Here is a 27010-nt window from a genome sequence, read left to right as displayed (position 1 = left end):
AATGGTCTGAGTACTCCCAGACAATACAAGAAGCACAGAAAAGAAATGAGGCCCTTTGTGATGAGAACAGGGGACTCCAGAGCCAAGTAGTAGCACAATTGACGGTCATAGAAGTCAGCAAAGCCCTGATAGCAGAGCATAATACTCAGGCCTTTGCATACTATCAAAAAAAAGGGGCTGAGAAAGAGAAATTCCAGAGGTTAGAAAAAGAATCTACTAGGTTTAATAAGGACTTGAGGAACGCCGAACAGTTAGAGAGTGACAGGACAATCCCTAATCATGGTGTAGGGCCCTCTGTACCAGGGGCCTCAACCCAATTTACCACTCTGTATGCGCAAAGCGATGCTAACTTCATGTCCAGAGATTCACAAGAACCGGGAACCATGTGGCAGCCGGACTCAATTAGTCCCAGCAAAATTGAGCTGGCAGGCCAGCCTCCATCAGAGATTGATGGGTGTGCATCCCTGTTTAGTTTCAAAAATATTGTGGCCAATGTATCTGACCAGGAAGTCTCCTATGAAGAGAAAATCAGGGAGTTAGACTGGCAGAAACATCAGCTATAAAGGAACCACCTGGTCCACTTTACAGATAAAATGGAGTCTGAGTATAGGCCCCAAAAGAGCATCTTGAAAACCTCCACCCAATCGTGGAGGTGGGAGGAGTTCTTCACCAACCCCAGGAGAAGGGAGGAGTCAGATGAGTACTCCCCTGTGGGAAAGAGGCAGTCCAAGGGAAGTGACCCAGAGAGCCCAACATACAACTGGGGGGAAGGGAATATGTCCTGTCTTTCTGGGAGAGACTCCCAGGCTCAAAGGATCAGGGAGCGCCTAGAGGATGGGGATGGGACCTCAAATAGCAGCAGCTCTGAGTCTGAGGGCGAATGGACTCAGGCGCAGCAGAAAAAGAAGGCTGCCAAACAAAAAGAACTTTGGTAAAAGACCCCATTAGACAAATAAAATCCATTAGAAACTTCATGACCTTGTACCATAAAAATGCCAAGTACTCAGTCTATGAGCATCTGGAGCTATATGACCAGATAATGATGTAATTTGACATAAAGTATTCTATGGAGTTTGCCAATTGGGCATTCTCGCCAGAATCCTCCAGCTTCTTTGCTGGGCTGGAGGATCAGACTCATTCAAGGTGGTCTACCTACAAGGCGGCCATCTTGAAGCACTTCTCTGTGCACCGAAACCCCCAGCCGGCTTGCAAGGTGGCCTACAACCTGCAGTGCGGAGAGGATCAGGCCCCGAGGGAATTTGTTCAAGAATTGAAGCTGGCATTTGCACAAACTACTAGGCTAGGCGAGTGCGCACGAACAGTAGGGAGTTCATCAATACCTATTTCCCTGCACTTCCTAAATACATTATGATGCAGCTGGTTAGGGATTTCCACGATGAAAGGACCCTGAACTTGGTAATAGAGCAAGCTACCCGGATCTACAAGGTCCAAAAGCCAGTTGAAAGCAAGAGTTTCCCCAGAAATCTCAAACCAACCAACACCCCCGCTGCTGCCAAGGTAGCAGAGTTGAAGGTTACCCCCATTTTGGACCTAGTGATGGGGGGCCTAAAAATACACCTCCCACTAACCTACACTACTACTGGTAATCAGGCAGGGTATCCTACACATGTGTCACCTGACTCTGCCACCTACATAAGCCTGAGGTACAACGGGAATAGACCCATCTTGGGGTATGGATGGATTCCCCAAGCTGAGTGGGGTAATCCAACCAGGTAAGTACGGCCCCAGGAAATCTTCCTCCCAACTTCCCTCCAAACATTCCTCAGGAGGGCAGTAATCTTCCACCCTCTAATTTAAGTTTCTTCCCCAAGCACCCCCAAAACTCCAAAATTCAGAACAACCCTTCTTTCTCTCCTCGCATTCAGGAGTCTAGACCCCCAAATCAGGGAGAAGGGAGGCCAACGATGGGGGGCTACCAGGGAAATCTTCCATATCAAAGTTACTCTGAGAGAAGGGACAATTACACTTCCTGAGAGCAACAAAGATTTGACCCAAGACCACCGTATCAGCCAGAGAGGGTGTCACAACTGGAGCGCCAGGTTCTGAGCTTGACCCAACACCTGAGTCACATGTTAAGGGCTCAGCAGAACCCTCAGATGAACATGGCTACTCAGAACAGCACAAAGCAAGGGCCTGGCACCCCGGAACAATGACGGGGAGAGAAGCATGACGAACAGCAAGTTCCAGAGGAGAAGGACTGGGAGGAAGGGGGCTGCAAAGCCCTAGAGGAAGCTTCCTTTCACAACAGGGAAAAGCTCATAGAAACCTCTAAACCTGAACCCAAATCTTCTAACCCCAAAAAACTGCAACCTAGGGAACAGAGGGTAAGTAGGCAAAACCAGGGGACAAAGAAGACCCATTTTGTGGAGGAATTCTGCGTCCTCCAGTTTGAAGGGGAAGAACCCTTGGAGGATTCTGGAAATAAAGTCTTCTCTTTCAAGGATGGGAGGATTCCCCCAAAGAAAAATGGGTCCCAAAAGACCATAACTCAGAGTGGGTAGCTATGGGGACTGACCTAGAACCGTCTATCCCGGAACCCCAGAAATGTCATCCTGAGAAATCAGAAATGAATGAGTGATTGGTCCTCCCCTCAAACTGGTTCAAGTTACTGTCTCCGGGAGAAGGGGGACAGATACACAAACTAATACACAGTAAAATGACCAATATCCCACAGTGTCAGAGTCAAAAATAAAGAAATGAACTGCCCAGTTGTCCCAAAATGTCAATTTTCTTTGCCCCTGGAGGAGAACAAAGGTAGGTTTTATGCCCCCGTCCGGGTGCAGGGTCAGTGTGCATTTCCAACACTGGTGGATACTGGATCCCAAGCCACCATCCTGTCTAAAAAGGCATTTGAGCAAATTAATTCAAGAAGTGGGAGAGTCACCAAATTCCCCTCACACCTCTTCTTGGACAACTCCAGAACTTCGACAGGAATGACATTCCTGTTGCGGGGACTGTGGATCTGGAGATCAAAATTGGGCGACACAAGGTGAAACACCCGGTCATAAGCATTACTCCAGAGGGGATCCCCTATCTCTTAGGGCACGACCTGTTTCGGAGGTTGTCAACACTAACAGACTGTGTGAACAAGGTCCTCTGGACCCAGATTAACCGGCCAATAAGATTAAAACAGAGCACCAACCATGTAAGCCTAGATGGCAATGCCACATGGTTGAGCAGCGGTCAGACAAAACAGAGTTCCATTTTAGGAACAATCAAGTCCCCAACATCACTGTAATTGCTGTAGGAAAACAAGCTGGTGATCGGAACCCTTCTACATTACTGAAAATCAACCTTCCTTCCAGTTCCAAGTGTCAATCCACACTGGAAGGAAATACCCTGACATGTTATACTGACCCACAATTTGAAAACCCAAATCCCATGATAAAAAGTAATGAGAGATGAGCTCAAATCTTGGCCGATATTCAGAAAAAGGGTGAACATCTGCTCCTCCCCATTCAGGTAAATGAAGGGGGAGCCTGCTCATGCCAGAGTAGACCTGAATACTGAGGAAAGCTTCATCAGTGAGGCGTTATTCAGGAAACTCTCAAAAGATCAGACCACTCCTACAGTTGAAATGTTTTGTCAGTGGGTATGGAGTCTGGAAATTCCCTATTCCAAACATCTCCTGCTTAGCACGTGCATGCTAAAAATTTCTATTTGTGGTAAAAGCATAGATCATAATTGCTGGGTTGTGGAAGATGCACCCTCTGCCTTCTACTTAAGCAGTTACATTGTCAATCGACAAGCAATTAATTTGGACCTCATTAATTTCCAAGCCCGGTCCCAACTGGAAAATTAACCCAGGGGCATTGACAATCCTGAAAAAACGCATTACGGTCAGGTCCATTGTTACCGTAGGCAGTTGAATTTGAAAAATGGAGAAGCGGTCACCATCCCAGGACTGGCCCGACAATTCACCATCCCCCTAAAGTTAAGAGAGCAGGACTTGTGGCTGATTGAAGAACCCTGTGATGGTAGAGTTTAGGGATCCTCCAAAGAATACAGGTAAGAAACTGGATCCCGGATGGATAAAATCATATATATATATATATATATATACGTATATATATATATATACGTATATATATATATATATATATATATATATATATATATATATATATATATATATACGTATATATATATATATATATATATATACACATATATATATATATATACATATATATATATATATATATATATATATATATATATATATATATGTATATATATATATATATATATCAGGGAGTAATTCTCTTGGTTTTATTACAAACATTTTAATTGAAATAATGAAAGGAGAAAGTGTGTTCAAAAGTGTTGTATAAATATTGTAAGTGTTGTCGCTGGAAATTCTTTGTATATCTTCCAGGAAAAATGTCCATAAAAAGTACTGACACTTTTTTATCTTCTATTAGAGAACTAACATTCTTAAATTCCAGCCTGGAGAGGACCCCAGGGACCTGGAAGGGAAGGAGTAAAGTGGGTGCTGTGCCACACTCTCCAACCTAAAGATGGAAGGGGATACTGGAGTGCCCGCTCCGAAAAGAAAGGAAGGAAAGGGGGTGCCATGCCATACCCCCCAACCCAGAGATGGAAGGGGATACTTCAGTGGCCACTCCCTGACGAAGGAAGATTACGCCGAAGGAAACCCAACTCTGCCCTACTCTTCCCCAACAAAAAGTCATGGAAGAGTAGGGGTGGATTTGTGGGGTGCATTTAAGGCCCTAAACAGAAATCCACTCTGCCTGAAAAACTGCATTGAAACTCTGCACCAAAAACGGCTGTGCTTTGCTTTCCCTGGAACATGAGTGGCAAGCAGTTGAACCCTGCAATCCAAAAATGGTCTTGCATTGCTTTTTTTTCACTTGAATGACATGAAGTTGTGCACTGCATCAACAACAGCCTTATTGTACTTTTCATTCACATGAGGGGCAAGAATCGCAATCCTACAACCAGACACCTCTTTTGCTTTTCATTTCACTTGAACATCGCCCTTTAAAACATTGCAAATGAAAAACAGCTTGTTTTTTTTCTTTTATTCAGTGTTAAATCAAAGAACTCTGTGGAAGGGGGCCTACCCCTCATTGGCAATGGACCAACAGCAAATGCCAACTCACTCAAAAAAGAGAAAATAAAGAATCCCATGACATACAAGATAGGAGTTCAAACATCAGACACAGAAACGGCTTGCACATGTGTAAAAAATAAATAAAGAAATTACATTTAAAAAGCCACTGTGAAAGTATAGCTTTGCTCGCAGCGAAATGTCACTGAAAAATGCTGTGGGGAGGGGGTTGACTAATAAATGTACAATATGTTCCCACCCACAAGACTTCAATCACCTTGGAAGAGGCTCACAATACTGGAAAAAACAGTTTTTGAGCTCAGTCCCGAAACTTATTAATTGAAAGCCCCGCTCTCAATTGAATGTCGCACTTACTAATGAATCAGCCTGCAATGACATGTGATGTACTGAGGGCGTTATCATTCCCTGCTCTGTCAGACTTGAAGGCAGGGGCTCAGGGATTTTAAGGAAGGCAAGTCTGGCTATAAACTTAACTGGGATGTGTGAGTTCCTCCAGCACCCAAAACCAAGGACAAGCTGACAACTTCAAAGTGGGTAATAAAAATCTCTGGTCACCGGCTATGGGGGATGACGCGCTCCTCCCACGGAGGGGGACAGATCTTCCAAATTGACATTAAAGGACTGAGTCAATTTTTAGGCATTTTTGTAACAATTAGAATGAGAAATCATTTTGTTTTATGCTATATTGTTATGTATTTTCCAGGCAGTTTTTAAGAGCTATAGTGCATTTTCCTAGGACTTTGGGGGGTGAAATGGCCAGTTAATACTATTTTCTGGCTGCTCTAAAGATGTGAAAAGTATGAGATTTGATGGAAATATGGAAGGTGAAATTAGGAATATGCTTGATCATTCGCAGAATCATAACTATTATATATTTTAAGAAAACGCCAAAAATATGCCAAAAGGCCATGCTACCTCGTACGGAGTTGTCAATCGTCTTACCTAACTGCCTATGACCACCTCAAACCACATATCAAATACATATGTCAGAGGCTAGTAGAAATATGAAGTTATGAAACATAACTGGGTTTTTGTCAAAAAGTGGCCAAGAGAACAAAGAAGGGTAATAAAATGCCAATAGACTGATGGTGCTCTCATACCTTGGACCAATCATGCCAGGGGGCAGATAGATGAATTGTAAACTGTCCTATCTGAGGGGTAGAGGTAATTATAGATTACTCCCCTTAGATTGTAAAGCGAATCATGTCATTTGGGATATATAAGGGGGACTGTACTAAGTCAGGGGACACAAACAAATCTGGGGAGACAGGAGAAGGAGGACGGAGAGGAGGCACCTGAACCATACCAAGGAAAGTGCAGTGACCAGACCCCTTACCTAGCTGTCCAGAGTGTCCTGAGATACAGCTGGCTGTCCAGAATCCCAAACCAAGGAGAGTGCAGTGACCAGACCCCTTGCCGAGCTGTCCAGATGGTCCTGAGATCCAGCTGACTTTCCAGAATCCCAAACCAAGGCTTTCTTTGGAAGTAGCAAATAAACCCAGCCCTAATTGCATAAGCCACCATTGAAAACCCAAATTGTAAACCCAATTGACCTCACATTGCTAGTGTAATTCAGTCACCTTCCCATAGAAGACTCTGTGCATGTTAGCATGTTCCCTTTGTTAAACCCCTCAGTGTCTGTGTAAATCCTTAGCATATTCATATTAGTAAATCAATTAATTGCCAATTGAAATTCACGGTACAAGTTGGTTAAAGTTTGAAAGTAGCAAATAACCCCAGCCCTAAATTTCATAAGCCCTTCCTGTTGTAGCATTGCACCCATTTAAAACCCATTGAAACCCCCAATTGAAAAACCCATTGACAAACTCAAATTGCTAGTGTAATTCAGTCACCTTCTCATAGAAGAATATGTGTTTAGCCTGTGCATGTTAGCATGTTCCCTTTGGTAAACCTCTAAGTGTTTGCGTAAATCCTTAGCATATTCTTAAGTAAATCAATTAATTCCCTGTTGAAATTCTGAATTTCTCTCTCTATCCTTACTCCTTGCCACGGCCTTCCATTCAAAGGAATCAAATTAGCTAATGTTTGGGGCGAGTGTTGCAGGAGGGAGTGCTAAACCATTGGGGTATCTCTCTCTAACAATTGCTCTTTTTCTGTGTTGCAACTAAAGATTCTGAGAATTTAGGGGGGGCACTGTTGCACACACAGCCGTAAGCAGCACCTTGTGTAGGCTCCGTGGGAAGCTGGGGTCAAGGCCACAAAAACTAGCAGAATATATACCTGTTCCGAAAGTATGAAGTGTCCTTCCACACGCCGGCGAAAAATTAGCCCGATCGGAGCACTGCTGCCGAAGATACACTGTTGGGAAGGGTGAGACCTGTGATAGGCATGGCCCGAGCACTGGAAGGCGCAAGGAAGCCTGCTGACAACAGCCAGAGACACACAGCACGCTTCTGTCAGCAATGCACCAGAATATCAGCATACGGTTGGAGCCCGGAAGTGACTTGAGGCCTCTCTCCCCCCTCATCTAGATGGCACCACTGGTGCTCCGGGAGCCCATCGAGCGCTAGCGGTCAAGAGGACCAATATGCACAGGGGGAGAAGATGCAACGTGGTGCCTATGAACAATCGCTAAACCTGTGTAGCGCAGTCAGGGCCAGGCCAACTCCCCTTGCCCCCAGCACTCGGGACACATACTAGGATCCCAGTGATCCACCACGGGTTGTGGTAAGGCCCCATAGTGAAGGTATCCAAGTGATATCAGCTGAGTGCACAGTTTCTGTGCTTTGCACTCTCTGGCGCCGCGGCCCCGGACACTCAGGTGTGCAAGTGACCGCATGGGGGTAGAGAACTAGCCGACCAGTGGAGAACGGTAGACCAACACGGTGCACAATCAGGCTATCCAGCCCAGGGGCACTGAACTTGTGAGTGAGTAATTAGGTATTCATGTCACGGTCCAGTGCAGAAGCACAGAGACTCCCCCACCCCCAAGGCACTGAAACTCTCCATTTCACAACTTGAAAGTATCACTCCAAGGCACTAACACAACAATAGATCACCAACGTGAGGATTGATACGTTACTCTTCAGTTTAGACATATGAGATAGTCTAGCATGATTGGAAGGGCTAGTCCACCACACTGCGCCGTTGGACATAGCACGGTTTGTGGACCATGGGATGCAGGAGGGGTATTGCCACATGCGTTGCAGCAGGCGCTGACACTTGCACCGGTCTGCTGCCTCCTAAACCCATACCAGCTGCCAGGTATATCGTACCTTGGCAATAGGGTAGCTACAGAAGCCCCAAATGACTGCATGCACATGGGACCTGCCCCCATCAGTGCTGGGGCCTCGGACAACAACTGAGATAACAAGAAACTGTAGCATTACAGCACAGCAACACATACTGTAACAGAGTAAGATCACCTTGGGCCCACGGCAATGCAATAGTTACCTTATTAGAGAAAACCACAGACATTTGGGGAGTGTAGGTGGTATCACTTCAGCTGAACCAATAACAGGAGCCACCCAACCAAGGGGAACCCCCACAACAACCACATACTTGACAAAGGGCAACCACCTACAACAAAGAAACACGGACAGAAATCTCGCGGCTCGTACAGGTCACTCTGCCATGACGAAACTGCTGGTGCAAGACAGGAAGTTGATATTGACCTACAGACAATGCCCAAAGGAGCAGGACAAGGGAAAAAAGGGAAAGGTGCTATAGCCCGGTTCATGACAATGGTTGTCAAGACAAGCATCATGACCATGAAAACACTGAACAGACACAGCAACCCATATACACACCAATGGCAACCACAATGGACCCTCAGGCAGTTTTTGCATCAAAGCAACAGGGCTTTGTGGCCCTGAATGACAAACTAGATGGAATCAACACGAATTTAACGACCATCAGGAACCAGCTGGAAAAAGCTACGAGCCTTATCACAGAAGCAGAGACGAGGATCAACACAACTTAAGACGCGCTGGAGGCACAACACAACACTGTGACCGAGATGACAAAAGACCTGGGGATGGTAAAACTTAAGTGTGAGGTCTTGGAGGCCAGATCACGCTGAAATAATATTTGCATAGTCGGGGTCCTGGAGACAGCACTCAGGGCCCGATGGAAGTAGCCGTGGAAGAACTGCTCCCGAGACCTGCTCAGCGCCCCGGGCTGGACTTCTATATTCGTGATAGAAAGGTCACACAGATCCCTGGCGCCACGTCCCAAACTTGGGGCTTACCCCAGACCAATCATCACTAGACTGATGAATTATAGAGACAGAGACCTGGACCTACGTGCTGCCAGAGACAAGCAGGAGCTGTGATTGGGATCTGATGTGATACGGATCTTCCCGGACTACACGTTAGCAGTGCAACAAGAAAGATGCTCCTTCACAGAAATCCCGAAAATGCTCCGTGAACAGAAGGTTCCTTACACAATGTTATAACCGGCCAGATTTCAAATACAATACAGCAACAAGACAAACCTTTTCACCTTTCCGAGGAAGCCGTCAGCTTCATGGAGGCAAACATCCCAACACAGCCGAAGCAGACATCAGACTCCACAGTAGACATCAGAACCACATTGCCGTTGCATGGATAGGAAGGATGAGATAATAGTACGAGACGGTACAAGATACAATGGACGAGGCGATGCAATGAAACTTCGTAACAACTGATTAGACATATACATGACAGACTGCCTCTGTATTAATTATGTGTTCAAGTAACAACAAGCACAGTAATGTATAGGGCTAACAAGTAAAGGTCTTGGCCTCGGCAGCCACAGCAGCCACCCCCCTGATGCGGGTGCAAATACGATATGAACCACTTGGTCAAGTGGGAAGTTGGGGGAAGGTGGGGGATGACATAGTTGAAGTTTGGGTAACTATGAGGGTGGGGGAGGGGAGTAACGATGTTGAAATGAGGTTTAAAGTTAAAAAAGCACAGATACGATTCAGAGGGAAATATGCGGTAATGGATGAATACTGGTACAATATGTGTCTGATTCAGGGAAACGTCATACACAGATAAGAAGGACCCTGGCAGGATCACACTGGTAACTGGAATGTGCGAGGGTTGGGGTCATCAGTTAAAAGGAGGAAAGTTTAAGGATACATTAACAGGCTGGGAGCCAAAATTGTGTACCTACAAGAAACCCACCTGCTGGGATACCAAGCCAAAAAGATGGCACCTAGTTGGAGGAAACACGGTTTTTACACATCATATTCCAGTAAAGCATGTGGTGTGCTGACACTGATACATAGACCAATACCGTTTACACACTACGCTACGGAAATGGACCCAGAGGGACAATATGTACTGGTCCACCGGAGGCTAGCGGAGGAGGAGGTGTTGCTCTTAAGCCCATGTGGTCCAAATACTGTTGACCCTGCCTTTTACTCTGGGACATTTAAGAAGTGTTTCAAATACCCTACCGCTCAAATAATTAGTGGGGGTGATTTCAACACTATTCTAGATGTCCAGCTAGACCACACATCAGACACCCCTAGGACAATCACCAACGCGGCCCGCATGATACAGACTCATATAGCTGATCTCGATCTCCGCGATGTTTGGCGCTCCCTGCACGGACTGCAACGTGCCTATACATTTTAATGTTTTATTTTAGGTGCACGATATGCACTCAAGAATTGATATTTGGTTGTTATCATAGAGGGCCCTGGGCTGGGTAACTGGGGATAAGATATACCCTTTCTCAGAGCATTCACCCATTATGGTAACTATTCACATCCCCAAAGTCTCACCACACAGTCCTCTTTGGAGATTTAAGGTGATGCCACTGTCTGACCACATATATAAGAACAACATTATACAACACATTGATGAATATGTCATTGATGGCACAGTGGGTAGCCAAGCGACACTATGGCAAGCTTTTAAAGTGTACATCAGGGGCATAGCCATGTCCACAGAATTTGGGGTGCTTAGAGATATTTGTAGGGAGATGAGAAGACGTAAAGAAGAAATTGCTAAACTACAGGAAAAATGCACCACGGACCCCGGCCCACAAATCAAATGGGATACTAAAACCCAACTAGAAGAGTATAGAAAGGTGGCGAATAGAGAGGTCCATTATTTTGATAGACCTGCAGCAGCAAGGCGATATGGTGAGCAGGAGCGACCTGGCATGCTATTAGCTAGGATGGTGAGAGGAGGGAGGGGAAGCACTAAGGCCAGATGGAATAGTGGTGACGGACCAAGAAGGGATAGAAAAGGGGTTCTATGATTATTACTCCCAACTATATTCACCCCAGAGTGATGCCACCGAGGAAGAAATCGACAGATACTTAGCAACAATACCCACTCCACTCCTATTGGATGGCAGAAAAGAAGCATTCGAAACCCCTATCACACAAACTGAAATTGCAGGAGGAAGGCGTGCTTGCTGGGACAACCCGCGAGGCGATTATATCCTTACTGCTAAAGCCTGGAAAAAGGCCTGAGGAATGTGGCTCCTACAGACAGCTTTCATTGATAAATACAGATGCAAAAATGTTTGGGTAGCTCCTTGCTATGCGTCTATCTCTTTTGCTGCCTCATATGGTCCATGAGGACCAGGCAGATTTTGTTGAGGGCAGGTCTACAGCAACAAACATCTGCCGCTGCTTTAGTATAGTTGCCTCTGTTCCCAAGGACATACAAGGGGTAGCACTGGCATTAGATATGCAAAAGGCCTTTGATACCGTCTACTGGCCGTTCCCATTTCAAGTTTTACATAACTACGGGTTTGAACAAAACCTCATAAAATGGGTTAAAATTTTAAACACACAACAGTATGCAAGGGAATGTGTCAATGGGACATTATCTACGATAATAGAACTAGCAGGTGGCACCCGACAGCACTATCCGCTTTCACTCCTACTGTTTGCTCTGGTTATAGAACCACTGGCTGACCTGTTGAGGACTCGCTACAGCAGGGTAGGAATTCCTCTCGCAGATAAGATTGAGATTATAATGCTGTACGCAGACGATATAATGTTATATCTGAGCACTCCTGAACTGAATCTAAGGAAGGTATTGACAGTAGTTAGGAAATTTGGGGAATATTCCGGTTTACAATTAAACTCAGCCATCTGAGATATTACCCCTCACCGAAGCTACCCCGAAACCCATTGATCTACATGGTTTATAACAGACTCCCAATCAGGTGAAATACTTGGGAGTGCATATGGCGAGGACATCGCAGCTGGTCCGCGCTTTAAACTACGAAGCACTTGCAGAAACACTACGTACCAAACTGGAGTGATGGCGGTCCCTTCCGATCTCCCTTCTATCCAAATTATTTTACTTATTTAGCACAATACCATTATGGTTGGGTAGACCCTTCTTTTCTAAGATTCAGGGAGCATGTGTAGCCTTTGTGTGGAACGGACAGCCCAGGGTGGGATGGCAAACACTGACTAAACCATACACACAGGGGGCCTCACTGCTCCAGATTTTGAATTATAATTTGTGGTGGTGCAAGCACATTACGCGACACAATGGGCGAGTGCTGACCCACAGATAAATCACACGTCTACTGGATTGTACACACTGAATCCCATAAAACTCCTACATAAACTGGCCGAAGCAAGCACTAATCATCATAACACCATCGGTCCAACTATTTGCGCCATGGTTGCCACCGGTAAACTACCGATTCTGCCATGGTGAATGGCAGAATTACCGCCCCATTCCAAGGTTAGCGGGGGCGGTAATTCACCATTCACCATGGCCCTTCCCCATTCCCATTTGAGCCCCCATAGGGCTCAATGGGAATGGGGAAGGCGGTAATCAAAGTACCGCAAATTGCGGTACCGTAATTACCTCCAAAGTCCCTTTGCGGGTCCCGTCCGTCCTCGGAATAGGGCAGTAAGGGATCACTGGTACCGGTGCCCTTACCGGTACCAGTAATCCCTTACCACCTGGGTCGTAATGAGTCCCAATGTATGATACAAATGGTCGTAGACATCATTTTAAAAATGGTATACACGTTGTTGTATATAACCTTTTAGGTATTCTATGTGTACAGTGGACGTATAACATGTCAACAGATGTGCAGCATAGCACAACAATTTACTGTAAGTTGTACAAAGTAATTGTAACACATTAGACACACTTTTCTTTGTGTATATTCCCCAATTGCATGTACAGAGCTTTTCTACCATGTCTATGTACATGCATAATAGGTGGTGTTTTAAGCAAATGTAATTACACTTGCCCATTTGTCCTCAGAACGATGCAGGGCTAAGTCAACTGTAATGGAATCTGAAATTGAAGCAGGTGCTCAAAACACAACACTCATTGAAAGACAAGCAGCATGTTCTGCGTTACTCTGGTGCCAGAGCCCTCTAGAGTACAAGAAAGTCTAATGGTTTCTGCACTGTAGCCTTTAGAAATTCTCTGTCAGGTGTCAACAAATCCATTACTCTCAACACTCCCTGCCTCCTACAAAAGTGGCAACCTCTTACTAAATGGAATTTCCTGGAATAACCTCTTCATCTCGGCCTGGCAAACACAACTTGCATAAGGGTGACGAAATGAACATGGGCAAAGAAACTTGTTCGTAACTGAAGTTTCAAAGGATGTGTAAAGCTGAGGATACATGCAAGTCTGTGTAGAAATAGTGACATACCCAGCTGTGGTGGCACAGCACTGTTTCTTCTTTTCTCATTTACAAAAGGTGCCTCTGCATACCTGTGCAGGCAAACCTATCATAGGGGTTTGCTAGTTAGTGCGAGCACTACCTGTCAGTCTAATGAACATTTACAAGGGTTACTTTGTATCATCACATTCTATTAATAAGATGCTTCTTTAAGTGCATTGATTATGCATGTATTGTGTGCTATTACCGCAGTCATATCTACATTCTTATGTAAAATAACATCATTTAGAATAGAGCATGCAATAAGTGATACATTCCAGTTTTTCAAATAATAACTTGATCTTGAGTTAAGAGGCATGGGTGTTGTGTATTCAAGCCTTTGCGCCATGTTTTTTTATGCAGTGCTCGACGACCTGTGGTGTGGGGGCTGTTTGGAGAGATGTGCATTGCAGTACCATGGATTCTTCTGATTGCCAGCATGTAGCAAAGCCTGATCCCGCAAGAAGATGTCACCTTCGACCTTGTGCTACGTGGAAAATAGGAAGCTGGAGCAAGGTGAATATTTTCCATCCCTTGGGGCTGTGACCATTATTGCTGCTCTAAATAGTCACTGTATTGAAACACATTTTAGACACTAAAGTTTAAATGATGCCAATGTAATAAAAGTACAAATTAGCCATTACCCTACAATAAATATAATAGCCAAAATTACACAGTGTAGGAGACCCTCCACTGAGAACGAGCATGGGTCAAATACCCCATTAAATGAAATTCCTCCCACTCAGGAAGGTCTACAATCACGTTTTTGCTCACTGCACCCATCTCAGAGGAAACATATTCATTTGCATATCACTCTGATCCCACCCACACGGCCAGTCTTTGTTTGTTCTCCTTAGAGGAGCTCCCACATTCCTTTGTAAACATGATAACCACTCCACTAGGTTGCCACTGGTGTGATTCCGGTTCCTGAATTATGTGTCTGTCGTCAACATCTTCTTCAATGATGTGTATAATTGTCCTGCATTCGCATAATTCTGTTAATGAAAGATAATGGAAACCGATTCATGGTAATTTCCATGGAAGGTTATGCAAAGCCTGGCAAATGGACATAGTAATTCATACAGGGCAGTGAAGACCACGCCTCTAATAGTGGAAGATGCTGTTCCATGGCTAGCACCCTTTAGCCAAGTCCCCCGTAAGGAAACATTAACTAATCTGAAATAATTTTAGGCTCTCATGTAATCCTTGGCTGTAATTTTAAAAACAAATGGTATAATATGGATACTGATATTTTTAACCACATGACACATTTAAGGCTTGAAGGTAATTACCGCCATCAGTATTCTAACAGATGTACAGTGAGAGTAATACCACCTGATTATAGGTGGAATACTGCCAAAACACAGCCGCAATTATTATGCCTCCCGGTCTCCCCTGAGAGAGGTGAGCTTAGAAGTTCTAGAAGGTCCACTGACGTGTTTTCTATATTAAAGGAAAACGCAAGCACGTCCCTGAGGTGCAGGAGCAGGTACTTGGAATGGTGGTTCCCAAAGGTGTAAAAACGTTCCCACATTCATACCCCTATTGCAAATGAATGCAGATACGTGTCAATATTGACCTTTTCAGCATTATGAAAAGGAGGACTGCAAGAATGTACTACCCACTGCACGTAATCCATGTCTAGCTACATGCCAGAGGCACCAGGCAACGACTGCACATCCAAGACAACCACTGGCCAGGCCCAGTCCCATAAAAATTGGCTATGGGCCATAGTTGTCGCAGCGGAAAGACTGCACAGAGAAGGCTGTGCAGATCGAAGCAAAAAAGCCACTGGGCCTGGCCACATTACACTCATACTGTGCCCATGGCTATATTACATTATTAGTAGCATTAACTACACATACTTCTATACAAAATATTTTTCATATATCGTTTCCCATGATGTAGGATGTAATGTCATCTGCAATTAGTGTGCTCTTGTTTCCAGTGATGTCATCCCTGATGTAATAAATGAAGCCATGCATGGGTGTGTCATTGGTGATCTAGGGTGCTCATGGGCTGCTCAACACAGGGGCTTAGAGTTCAGTTGACGTAATGACTAACATTTGCCGAAGTTGCCACCGTTTTGTTGCATTAAATGAGGGGTCGCAACATTTGGCTCTTCAGATGTTTTGAAATACAACTCCTATCAACCATTGGCAGCCCAGTCAATGGTGGGGAATCATAGGAGTCGTAGCCCAAAACATCTGCGGAGCCACAGGTTTAAGGGATTAGTGACATTGAATTATTTCAACTTAACTCCCTTTTAGTTTAAGTTATTTTCACCAGATTTTAAGAGAGTAGTACTGCTGTATGTCACACGACCTGCAATAGTAACGTTGTTTTTCTTTCAATACCATCACTGATGTCATAGTCAGTATCATTAGAATTGTTTTGTAGTTATGCACCATGGGATTTTTCCCCGTTAAGGTTCAGTGGGCCTCATGATGAGGATGGTGGTAACCCGCTGGTTCTACTGCCGGGTGCTGCCATCCTCGGAACACTGAATCTACCGGCTGACTTCCCGGTGCCATGGGGTTATTACAAGTCCCAGCAGAGCGGGAAGTCAGGCAGTGCATTTGGTAAATCCCCATTCCCGTGGAGTCCCATAGGGCTTCACGGGAATGCGTTCACAGAACCACCAGACCTCTTGTTAAGGGTGCCGGTGCTTCCGTGACGACTCTGCTTTCCGGGTAGGTTGGGCCCGACAAGTCAGTCCTGACTGGCACAACGGCCCCAAAAGACAGAGTTGTAGTGTGGCGGTCCGGAAAGGGTGCCCGTTCGGTGCGACCGGCACACTTATTTCCAGAACTGTTACACTTGTAATGAAGCCCGGTGACCCTCAACCAGGGCATGCAGCCAAGCCAGTGGACACTATGTATGCCATAATGAGGAATCAAAAAGAGGATGGGTGTGATATTTGGGAGGTAGTTTTTGCACATAGGCGACCTGTAAGGATTGCTCTTTCTTAACAGCATGAGAAAATAACCCAAAGGTTTGGATTAGTTCAGAAGATTTCCCCAGGATTCACTTCACACTTGTGGCATTCCCTGCTTGCAAACTAGCAGTCATCAGCTTGAACTCTCCCAAGGCAAATTAAGTAACCTGACAACCAGTAACTGATTGGGAGCACAAGCTATGCAATCCTCCTAATGTCCAGTACAGCAGTAACAAATAATGTTAATGGCTACTTCAGGGACAACGTCCTCCCCAGCCCAATTAACAAGGGACCAGAAAGCCTATGCATCCTTATAGCTAAATGCCGACCAAGGTTCCTCCAAGGCGTCTCCTGCATCACCGACTTATTTTCTTTGATCAAGTGCTCCATTTTTAAGAGTTGGTATCTTAACAACGTCTTCCACGTTCGACGTTTCTTACAGCTCCCCATCCAACAACCAAGAGTCAGAATTGGTCCCACTCCAAGGGGGCAGGTCAGGCTCAACTGTCACAGCACAACTTAGAAGGTGTATGCCAAAACATTAGTCCCATGCTTGCTGCATCTTAGGGAACGACGTGCAACTTTACAATGGTGATATGTAGGGTTTAACAAATATCTGGGCTCAAAAACCCTTGGGGGTACAGCCTATAATTTCAAGCCTGACTGCTTCCATTTGTTGCTGGACCAGCACTGTTTTGTCTATGGCTTGTATTGATAAAATATGGCACAAGGGAAAACGATGTATGGATTTCTTCAAAGAGCTCATTTTGGTTTTTGTTTGTCTTTCTAAGTCTGGAAACATGTGATGAGACAGGGTTCTCTAGCTTTCTACGCCAAATCGAGCAAGGCAGCAAGTTCAACGAGGCTGAAACATGTCTGGGGTAGCATGTGCTCCCATGAGCTTATCCCTTTGTCCTGAACTGCTTTTGTTGTTGGTAGGTCCAATGCTGATTTGTATATGGCAGGTCCCCTATTGCAATGGCTTCACAGAGCTGACAAATGATTATGTGAGGAGTGCCGAAAGAAATGCTAGTGGTTTTGCTATGTTTTTGTGAGGTATTCATTGCACTGTTCACATGTGCATGGTCTATATGTGCTTTGCTGTAACAGAAGAAGAGGGTGGGTTAGGTTAGTGGAGTGGGAGTGAAAATGAAATATAAATGTACTGTTGTGTTGACACATGCAGATTGGAATTACACTGAGCTCTGCATCCATGTCTGGCTCCAATTGTCCTGTGTCGAGTGCATAGGGGTATTTGTGTCCAGAAGGAACCATGTGTACCTGTGGTGCTTGGATGCCTTAGCCAGGACTGTGATATGTAAGTTGTTTATAGAGGTGCAGTGTTCTGTTATTTGGTATCTGTTGGGAAGGTTATTAAATTGCTGTGTGCAAGTGGCTTAGTTGTTTTTTGTGGAGTGTGCTTGAGAGGGTTAGTGCACAGAGGTTAGTTGAGGGACTAGTGGGAAATTTAGGTTATTAATCTGTAGGCGTTGTTGGGAAGGAGCTAGCGCCTTCCTTCATTCCCAAGACCTTTAAAATTAGGCAAGACTTATGTTGACTGTTTCTAGGCACTGCAAGAGACCAGGTGGGAGGAGGTGCACTGAGAAAGTTTTTTCATGCAAATATAATCACAATCACAGACTTGGGCGGACACTAAAAGAACATAGTTATTATTTAAATGTAAGGTGCAAATAACTATTGGCTGAATACATTCGTAAATGTTATATCCTATTTAGTTTTTCTCAACATACAACAGAAGCAGGCTCTCTGACAAAAGGTGCTAAAAATGGATTGCAGAGCTCATGCAGTGTTGCGTCACTGAGGCTAAGCTGTGGCAGAGCACACAAAGTGGCTGACCAGTTGTCTGCTGTCTGTCAAAAACCCACGTATGCTAAATGGGGATTTTAACATGCTCAATGCAGAATTATGGAAAACAAGGCTTAAAAGAATTTACAGGACCACATAAAAATATCAGTACAATGAGTGAATTATGAATGCAAATTTGTTATAGAAATGTTTAGTTTTTCCTGGGGCTAGGCCTCAAGGTTTGTAAATGTCCGCAGGGCTGCAGAGTGTGTCTACGTAAGGAGACAATATGTTAAGTAGCATGGCTGACAGAAATTGCTGATGACGACGAAAGGAAGACTTTGCAGCACCCCTTTTAGGGAAGAAGGATGGTTTTGGATGGAGACATTCCCATATCCAGTGACCAAGCTAAGAGTATATAAACTCCTGCCTGGCATCAGTCTGGAGCAGCAAGGAACAGAATAAGGGACAGAAGGCCATAACGTGAGCAGAGTTCTTTACCCCATCCTCATTTCTGTAAAGACTACATTTGTTATCCTTGCAAGATAGACTCTTGGCCTTACTTCCCTAGAGGTGTGTACTTTACTCTGGTGTGAGCATAATTGGGTGTACCCGTATAATTAAGGGGTTCCCCTGTAAGGTGGGCTCCCCTTACAAGGGATTCTCAGCGTATAAAGACTGAAAGGAAATGGAGCCCCAGCGTATAAGGACTGGGAAGTAAGGTATCCTCAGCCATAATAGGTTGAGAAGGTAGTACCACGCATTATTATTTTATGACGATAAAAGCAATGGGATCCTCAGCATATTAAAAAATGCTGGGAAGGTGGTATAACAAAGGATATAAGGAAAGAGAGTAGTGGCTCTTTATAAGGAATTGGCCTGGATTTTAGTAAATTATTTTTGGATATTTTCTCCTGCTGTCTTTTGTGGTAAACAAGGAAGGAAGGTGGATGAGTCATGGTGTGGGTGTGAAATCAAAGTGGAAAAACTTTAAGGGGGTTTGGGGGAAAAGTGGGTGTATCTGTATTTTTGTGTAACATGTAGCAGCATGCACAGTATAACAGTAGGACCTAAGTGAAGCATTAGGGGCTCATACAACAGTATGGAGGAAGACACCCCAATAAAACACATGCATTGGGTCATGCCACTGTGTTGTGACAAAATAAATAGGTACTACGAACAATGGAGGGGGGATCTCCAGCTCCTAGCCAGAGCAGTGCTACCATAACATAAACATGCTAGAAAACAATTCCATCTTTTTAGCAGCAAAATATAAAGGAAAAAAATCCAAAAAAGAAAAGATATTTTAGATCTCTGGCAATTATTTGTCGATATGGAATATCGGGAAGATAAAAAAGAGATCCAATGTAAGGGATATACCCCATAATGCCAAAACATGCAGCAGGGTATGCAAACCCAGTCTATAAGCCTCCAGTGGTAGAGAGAGTGTTAACAGGATTATCAGGATTAGCAACTGGGGGAGCAAGAGCTTTTGCACCTCTGCCTCCATATAATTCATCCAGAACACTGACATGCCCGTGGCATCAGTGTACACAGAGGGTCCACAAGTAGATACAGACAGCAAGTTAAGAGCGTTGCAGGAATGGTTAGTGAAGTTACAAGAACCTGAAGAATTATCACCAGAAATAAGGGTACCAGTGCATAAAATGAGTGATTGGAAGTTAGGAGATATTTTGTTTAGATTCAACCCTGGAGAAATAAGAAATGTTTTTGTTGAAAAAAATGATCGGCAGGGAGTATGGATGGTCCTAGGACGAGTGGAATAAGCAAGGGAAAATGGAGGGGAGATCAAGGTTGTCGAAATAATGAAGAGGCAGGACAAGAAAGTTATCATGGAGAGGAGCCAGTGAGAAACCCGTCCCCTCAACAAGAGGCAGTGAGGAGGGATAGACCAAGAAATAGACCACATTTAATGGTGGTATTGCAAGATCAGAAAAAAGGGGTAGAAGACAAAATAGATATGCAGATGCCTTTTATACATAAAAAAGTAGGGCTAATGCAGTATGTGCCATGGCCACAAATGGACACAAATAATTTGATTAAAGCTCTCCCCCAGCTTACAGCAGAACTAGTAAATGGATCTATTAATTTGAAAAACAAACATCAGGGGTAGCCTTGGCACTAGGAAGCCTTAAGGGTTTACTGGTGACCATAGTTGGGGACCAGGCTGGGGACATATGGACAAGGGCTGGTTACTCTGGGACAAGTCTTGCAGATAATTAACATGATGATAATTAACATGATGGAGCAGCCTTTAATGAGGTCAGGTCAAGGGTATGGGATGCCATAAGAAGGATGTACCCACATACCCCTGAGTTACATTATTTTATTTAGTGCATAATGGGTGATGAGGACCCAATTAAGTTTATTCTTAAATTACACAAAATGTGGAGAGTTGAGACAGGAGGGCAATGGGACCATTCAGTATCATTTTTTTTAATTTTATCATAAAGAGTAGATTACCAAAAGAGGTCCAGAAGGCACTACATAAAATTGTGGGAGTTGACGCCAAAGTGTGGGCGGTGATACAAAGTATAATAGTCCAGCATTGTAAGAGAATCAAGGAGCGGGACAGGGAGACATCCCAGAAGTGGCAAATGGATGAGGCAAAACTAGTGGAAAGAAACTAAATAAGTTTGTCATCCAAGCACCAGTGGTGGCACTGGCTCAGGTGGAAAGGACAGAAGACACTCAACAAATTTTGAATGCCACAATTGCGGCACTATGGGGTGAAGGACGACAGGGAAAATGGGGTCGGGGGACAGTACCCCAACCCACAGTGGCAGTATGAAGGAGCACCAAGGGGAAGAGGAGGATTATGAAGAGCAAGAGCAGGAGGCTTTGGTGGGATAGGGGCAGGGAAGGAGGATTGGGAACATCACAGTGCTGGTATTGGACGAAATGGGGGCATTTCACAAGGGAGTGCACGAACAGGCTGGAATGGGATTTAATTATGGCCATCACCTCCAGAGCAGAGATTCCAAGGGCCTCAGGAATTGAACAACAGCAATTTGGGCGAGGTGGTCAAAATCAGTTCCCTTATGGGGCTGACAGGGAGGGGCATGGTGGCCAACATCCACAGCAAAGCGAGGGAACACAGTTTAACAGGATGGCAGGAGAAGCAGGCACCCCATTCCAAGGACTTACAATGGCAGGGGAGGCCCTTTTTCATTCCGTGGGATGAACACATATTCTGATTAGGACAGTCACAGAGAGCACTTGCATGGCCAATCCTATTCACAACCGCAAACCCTGAAGAGGCGCCTGTGGTGGAGGCAGAGAAAGGAAACAAGCAATTTATATTTATGGTAGATTCAGGTGCAATTAAATTATGCATTATGGAGGGGAAATTTCCATTATCAGGTAAAACTCTTGACACACAGGGATTCTCTGGGGCTATTTCTATAGTTCCATACACTGAGGAGCTGGATATAAAAGTGGGAGGGACGGTAGTACGAGCCCCTGTGTTATATTCAGAGAGTTCCTCTATGAACTTGCTGGGTAGGGATGTAGAGGTTCAGTCAGACATCCTCACTCAAAGCTCTGCTCCTATGTTGCCTACATATTGGGACCCAGAGATGACGACATGTGCAGTTCCAGTTAGTATACCAATATAGCAGAAAACCTTCGAGACAAGATATCCATTAGGAAAACCCTATTTAAATGCACGGAGACATAGGGCCTCATTACAACCCAGGCGTTAAGGGGTTAACGGCACCGTAAAAGGTGTCAGCGCCGTTAAACCCATAACGCCTGATTACGAGGTCCCCTTGCGGGTTGCACTTTAACGCCTGCTAAAATAGGAGCTAATTACGCACCGTAATTTACGGTGCCGTAATTAGCGCCTTCCCCATTCCCATAGAGTCCTATGGGGCGAAAATGGGAATGGGGAAGGGCCATGGTTCAATGGGGAATTACCGCCCCACCAACCTTGGAATGGGGTGGTAATTCCCCATTGAACCATGGCATAATCGTTACAACAATGGCACCAACCATGGTGCTAATAGCGCCATGGTTTAGCGCCGGTGTTGTAATGAGGGCCATATTATTCTTTTGGATGAAGTACCAGAAGAAATGTGCATTTGATAAAGGAGAGGAGCCTGATAACATCACATGAAATAGGAGCTGACATATCCAGAGGTCGATGAAGAGAAGAAATGTAAAACATTATCTAAGAATTGGAGAACAGATGGTATAGATGAGCAATATTTTGGGCTCAAAATGAAGATGTTCATGCTACAGACAGGCTGAAGAATATGTAAATCAGTTTACACATGTGCAGTTGCAGAAGGCAATATGGAAAAGTATTCATAAGGCTGGCTACATAGTGAATTAGGTTGTGGTGATGTGCTAATGTATATACATAGGAATGTATATAATCTGGATAATTTCACAACACACTTTAGCAGGCTCTTGAATTTTGTGAACAAGAAAAAGACTTTCAAAATAAGTGGCGCAGTTGGAAATTACTGATGGAGAGGCAAGTTTCAGAGAAGGTTGGGCTGTCCCAGGACCAAGGTGATAGGACCACAGTGAAACTGATGTCTGTCAAGAAGGCTACAGTAAATGTGAGAAAGGAACATGCTTCTGTTTGAAGCAGTATGAAAAAACACTAAAGGTTTCTAAAGTTCATAATTCTATATGATTAAACACTACAAATGGCTCATAAAGAGTGGTCTCCAAGTCACATAGATGAGATTGAAATAGCTGGGGTCCTGCTGTGCCAAAACTAGAAGACAGAGTGAAGATACACTCCCTTTATTTCCCAGACGAAGTAAACAGTTACATGGCCAAGTTCCAAAGCTTAATTGTCTGATAGACTGAAGGAGTGCTGATAGATGATGGGTTAATTGGAGGGGGAGGCATGATCACACTGAGCTTCCATGCACCTGGGATGGTAGCCTGCGTGTTGCTAGCATGTGGAATATTCCAGAGGAGTACATGGGTGCCACACCAATCATAGTGGGTCATGTAATGAATAGTCCTATAGTTTGTAGAACCAATTAATCATCGTGTATTTAGTGACAACAATGATCACCAGTTATTGGGGGAGGGCTCCGATGTCCACCTGATTTAGGTACCCAATCATAATTAGCGGCTATATAGAACATATACCTAGATGTTCTCTGAGAGCCACCCACAGTTACTCATAAGTTTTCTAGTTTGGCACATAGTGTGATGCCAGTTATGATGATTATTTGTTATAAAAGAGCTGTTTTTTATAAAACTGCTTCGAGATCGAGCTGAGCGGTGTCGGATGATGCCTGTTGTACTCCCTGTTTTAGATAATTGATATTAAAACAGAAACACACTTTGCCAACTTCCTGAGTCATTGTGATTATTGATGTTTGAGTAACTTCTACATCCCCATACACCTCTGAGTATTGCTGCCTCGTCTTAAAGGACTCTTAGGAGTAAGAGTTCAAGGATCTGCTCAGTAAACTAAATAAAACTACATCATTCACAGATCAAGGGATAGTGTGTTCAACTCCAGGGATGTGCGTAGCAATGGCCAGGGAGTCAGTAGTCCGTGGGTATCCTTTGGTCCAGGACATAGTTTTCTATGGTATCAGGGTATTAGGGTATTAGTAAATGCAGTGCCTGCTATTGTGACAAAATGTTGGAGGGTGCCTAAAGATTTTATTTTCTGACCCATGGTGCCACCTGAAATGGTGGCAGGGACAATATTAGGAGGGAGGGTAAGTGGGCACCACTAATTTGAATACACTTTCAAATCGATGTCTCAAAAAAAGTTCAGATTAAGGAGACTCTTTAAAAAAAAAATTCAGGAGCTGGCTACGATGAGTCTAGAGACACCCTGACTCGTAGAACAAAAGATACAGAAGACCAGGTAACCAACCTGGCCACACAGCCGCTCTCTGTATTTGCCCAACAAGGGCCATGCAGTTTCCAAAATTAGAGTCAAGTAGCAAATGTTCACTGTGTTAGCAGAATAAATCTTGTCCAAATAAATCACTAGTAAGGTCAAAAGTGATATGCGTTTATCAGAAAGAAAATTCCAAAATGGTCACTAATTTAATCTTAGTGAGGGCGCGGCTATCACATCCCATAATTGTTATAGACATAAAGTGCCAATGCGTTTCAGAGCATGTCGCTCCTTCATCAGGGCAAGTCTTAATTACACAAACTGTTGAGTATTGCACAAAAGTAACAGGTTTAAGAAAACATCGACATAATTATAAATGTGGTACAAAGTATAACCATACGTGAAAAAAATTTAAAAAGTAGAAAATGACATACCAATGTTCGATGAGATTCAGGGTGTATAGAAAGGGTAGGCAGTAAGAAAAAGAGAAAATACCAAAATGAATATTTTGCAACTCAAAAGTGTAAATGGTGAAAGATGGTGAAAAGCATGGAAAGTTACCTCAAGGGATCGAGGTGGCCCGTAGGGAAAATGTGCGGGGAGGTGTCAACAAATCCACGTAAGATCGACGTTTCAATCTGTGGGTGCAACGGCATGTATTAAAGTAGGCTGAAAATGAACCTGTCACTGAAACCGGTTCCATAGGTCTAGAAGCTCACCTGCACTCGTAAAGCTGTGAGTATACTGAAGCTGGGACTGCGGTCAAGCGGAGGACGCCGTTCCGCATTGCCAGGAAACAGCGTTGCCAAGGTTACTCATGTTAATATAGACACGTGACTCAAACGTGTCTTGAAACAGGCGCGATGTCGATGAGGGGTTGCACACTATGCAATCAGGCAATCCGGGCCAAGATTAATAGAAAAAAAAGAAATATCAGTGTAGCTGGAGATGATAGCGGAATTGTAGAAGGAAAAAAACGGACAAAACCGAAGATAAGGAAAAGGCTAATAGACATAGAAAACATACTAAGAAATTAGAGAAAATCAGTGAATGAAATCAAAGATCTGGAAAGTAAATTCATAAACAAGCAATACAATAATAATGAGCATATCAAGCACTCTGTGTCAAGATGACAGTGATATAGGAAGAGAAATCAAAGAAGTGTAACCTGTGTATCTTAATCATTGCATAACCTAACAATACCTGTTGAATTTCTTAGGTGCTGTGGGACCATACTTCTCCATCCATGTGTAAACTTCTTCATTGATATAGTCATATGTGTCCCTTTTAAACTTTTTTACCTTCTTTTGTTCCAACTCAGTCTTATAATCTTCCAGTTTAGCATTGATGTCCGTCAGAATAATGTCATATTCTTCTTTTCCCAGTGAGCCTACCCTACCAGCTCTTTCTCAATGTCCTGAATGTCAGTATTAAGTGTAACCAAATTTTTCGATAGTTCCTGTATAGTTAATAAAATAAGGTCTAAGGACCATTTATTTAAAATAGCTTCCCATTTCTGTACAAATTCTTTGCTTTCCTTGCAAAGTGTGGGGCGAAGTTGGATCCGTAGCCCTCTTGGTATACGTTGATTTTTAAAGTAGCGACCTAAAGTGATTGCATGTAATTTGCGGTTTATTTCCTTCCATATCAAATATTCAAGTTGTTTAATGCGTTTGGCCGGGCCCTTGGTTGTAGTGGTGTGTGTGCCAATACTCGTTTCGCTAATTTGTTCTAGAATGGCTTCCGCCTCCTCTGTAGAAAACCCTAGGGTTTCTGCGCATTTCGATGAAAGACCTTCGATGTCTTCAAAGGACATTATGTTTTTACAGAATTGCTGTATGAGGATTTGGGCCTGCGGCTCAACCAAAGGGAAACCTTTTGGATAGATAAACTTGGGAGCCTTTATCCTAATGGCTTGAATGAAGAAATTAACTATCACTGCTACATTTGAATTATTGTTTTCCTTGCTTGGTTTCGAAAGTTATGTTGATACATGAGTGTTAAGTGAAGGATCTCCTTCCATCATCAGTGAACCTTTGAACCAGGACTCTTTTGACAACAGATGTCCACTTTGTCAGAGGAGGCCATTTATGTGTTTTATTTAATTTTTGATCTAAATGTGAACATAATTTTTATTATTTTTTCTAAATTTGAACAGTTATTACATTTGTATTATTACAGATCTAGATGCTTACACTCATACACCATTGTCGCTTTTCCCGAACTGAGGTTTGGGACCCAAGGTAGCGCCTTCTGGTGCTACCACATGCGACCGGTGTATTTACAATGAATGTAGATGACATATCTCACTGCTATATCCACTTGGTGGTATTGTTAGGTTATGCAATGATTAAGATACACAGGTTACACTTCTATGATTTCTCTTTCTATATCACTGTCATCTTGACACAGAGTGCTTGATATGCTCATTATTATTGTATTGCTTGTTTATGAATTTACTTTCCAGATCTTTGATTTCATTCACTGATTTTCTCTAATTTCTTAGTATGTTTTCTATGTCTATTAGCCTTTTCCTTATCTTCGGTTTTGTCCGTTTTTTCCTTCTACAATTCCGCTATCATCTCCAGCTACACTGATATTTCTTTTTTTCTATTAATCTTGGCCCGGATTGCCTGATTGCATAGTGTGCAACCCCTCATCGACATTGCGCCGGTTTCAAGACACG

At 43.8% G+C, this 27010-nt stretch overlaps 1 protein-coding gene across 1 annotated transcript in view; it reads left to right on the top strand.

Annotated features, from left to right (window-relative positions):
• ADAMTS12 (ADAM metallopeptidase with thrombospondin type 1 motif 12) overlaps positions 1 to 27010 on the top strand; it is a 4001072-nt gene that overhangs the window by 3660819 nt on the left and 313243 nt on the right. The window contains exon 20 of the mRNA XM_069627090.1: positions 14096 to 14248. Coding sequence (XP_069483191.1) covers positions 14096 to 14248 — 153 coding nt within the window. The remainder of the gene's footprint in view (positions 1 to 14095; positions 14249 to 27010) is intronic.

The sequence above is a fragment of the Ambystoma mexicanum genome, chromosome 6p, assembly GCF_040938575.1.
Source record: "Ambystoma mexicanum isolate Mex_15411 chromosome 6p, UKY_AmexF1_1, whole genome shotgun sequence".
NCBI lineage: Eukaryota > Metazoa > Chordata > Amphibia > Caudata > Ambystomatidae > Ambystoma > Ambystoma mexicanum.
Note: the sequence above shows the minus strand (reverse complement) of the source record. Positions and strands in the feature narration are given on the sequence as shown.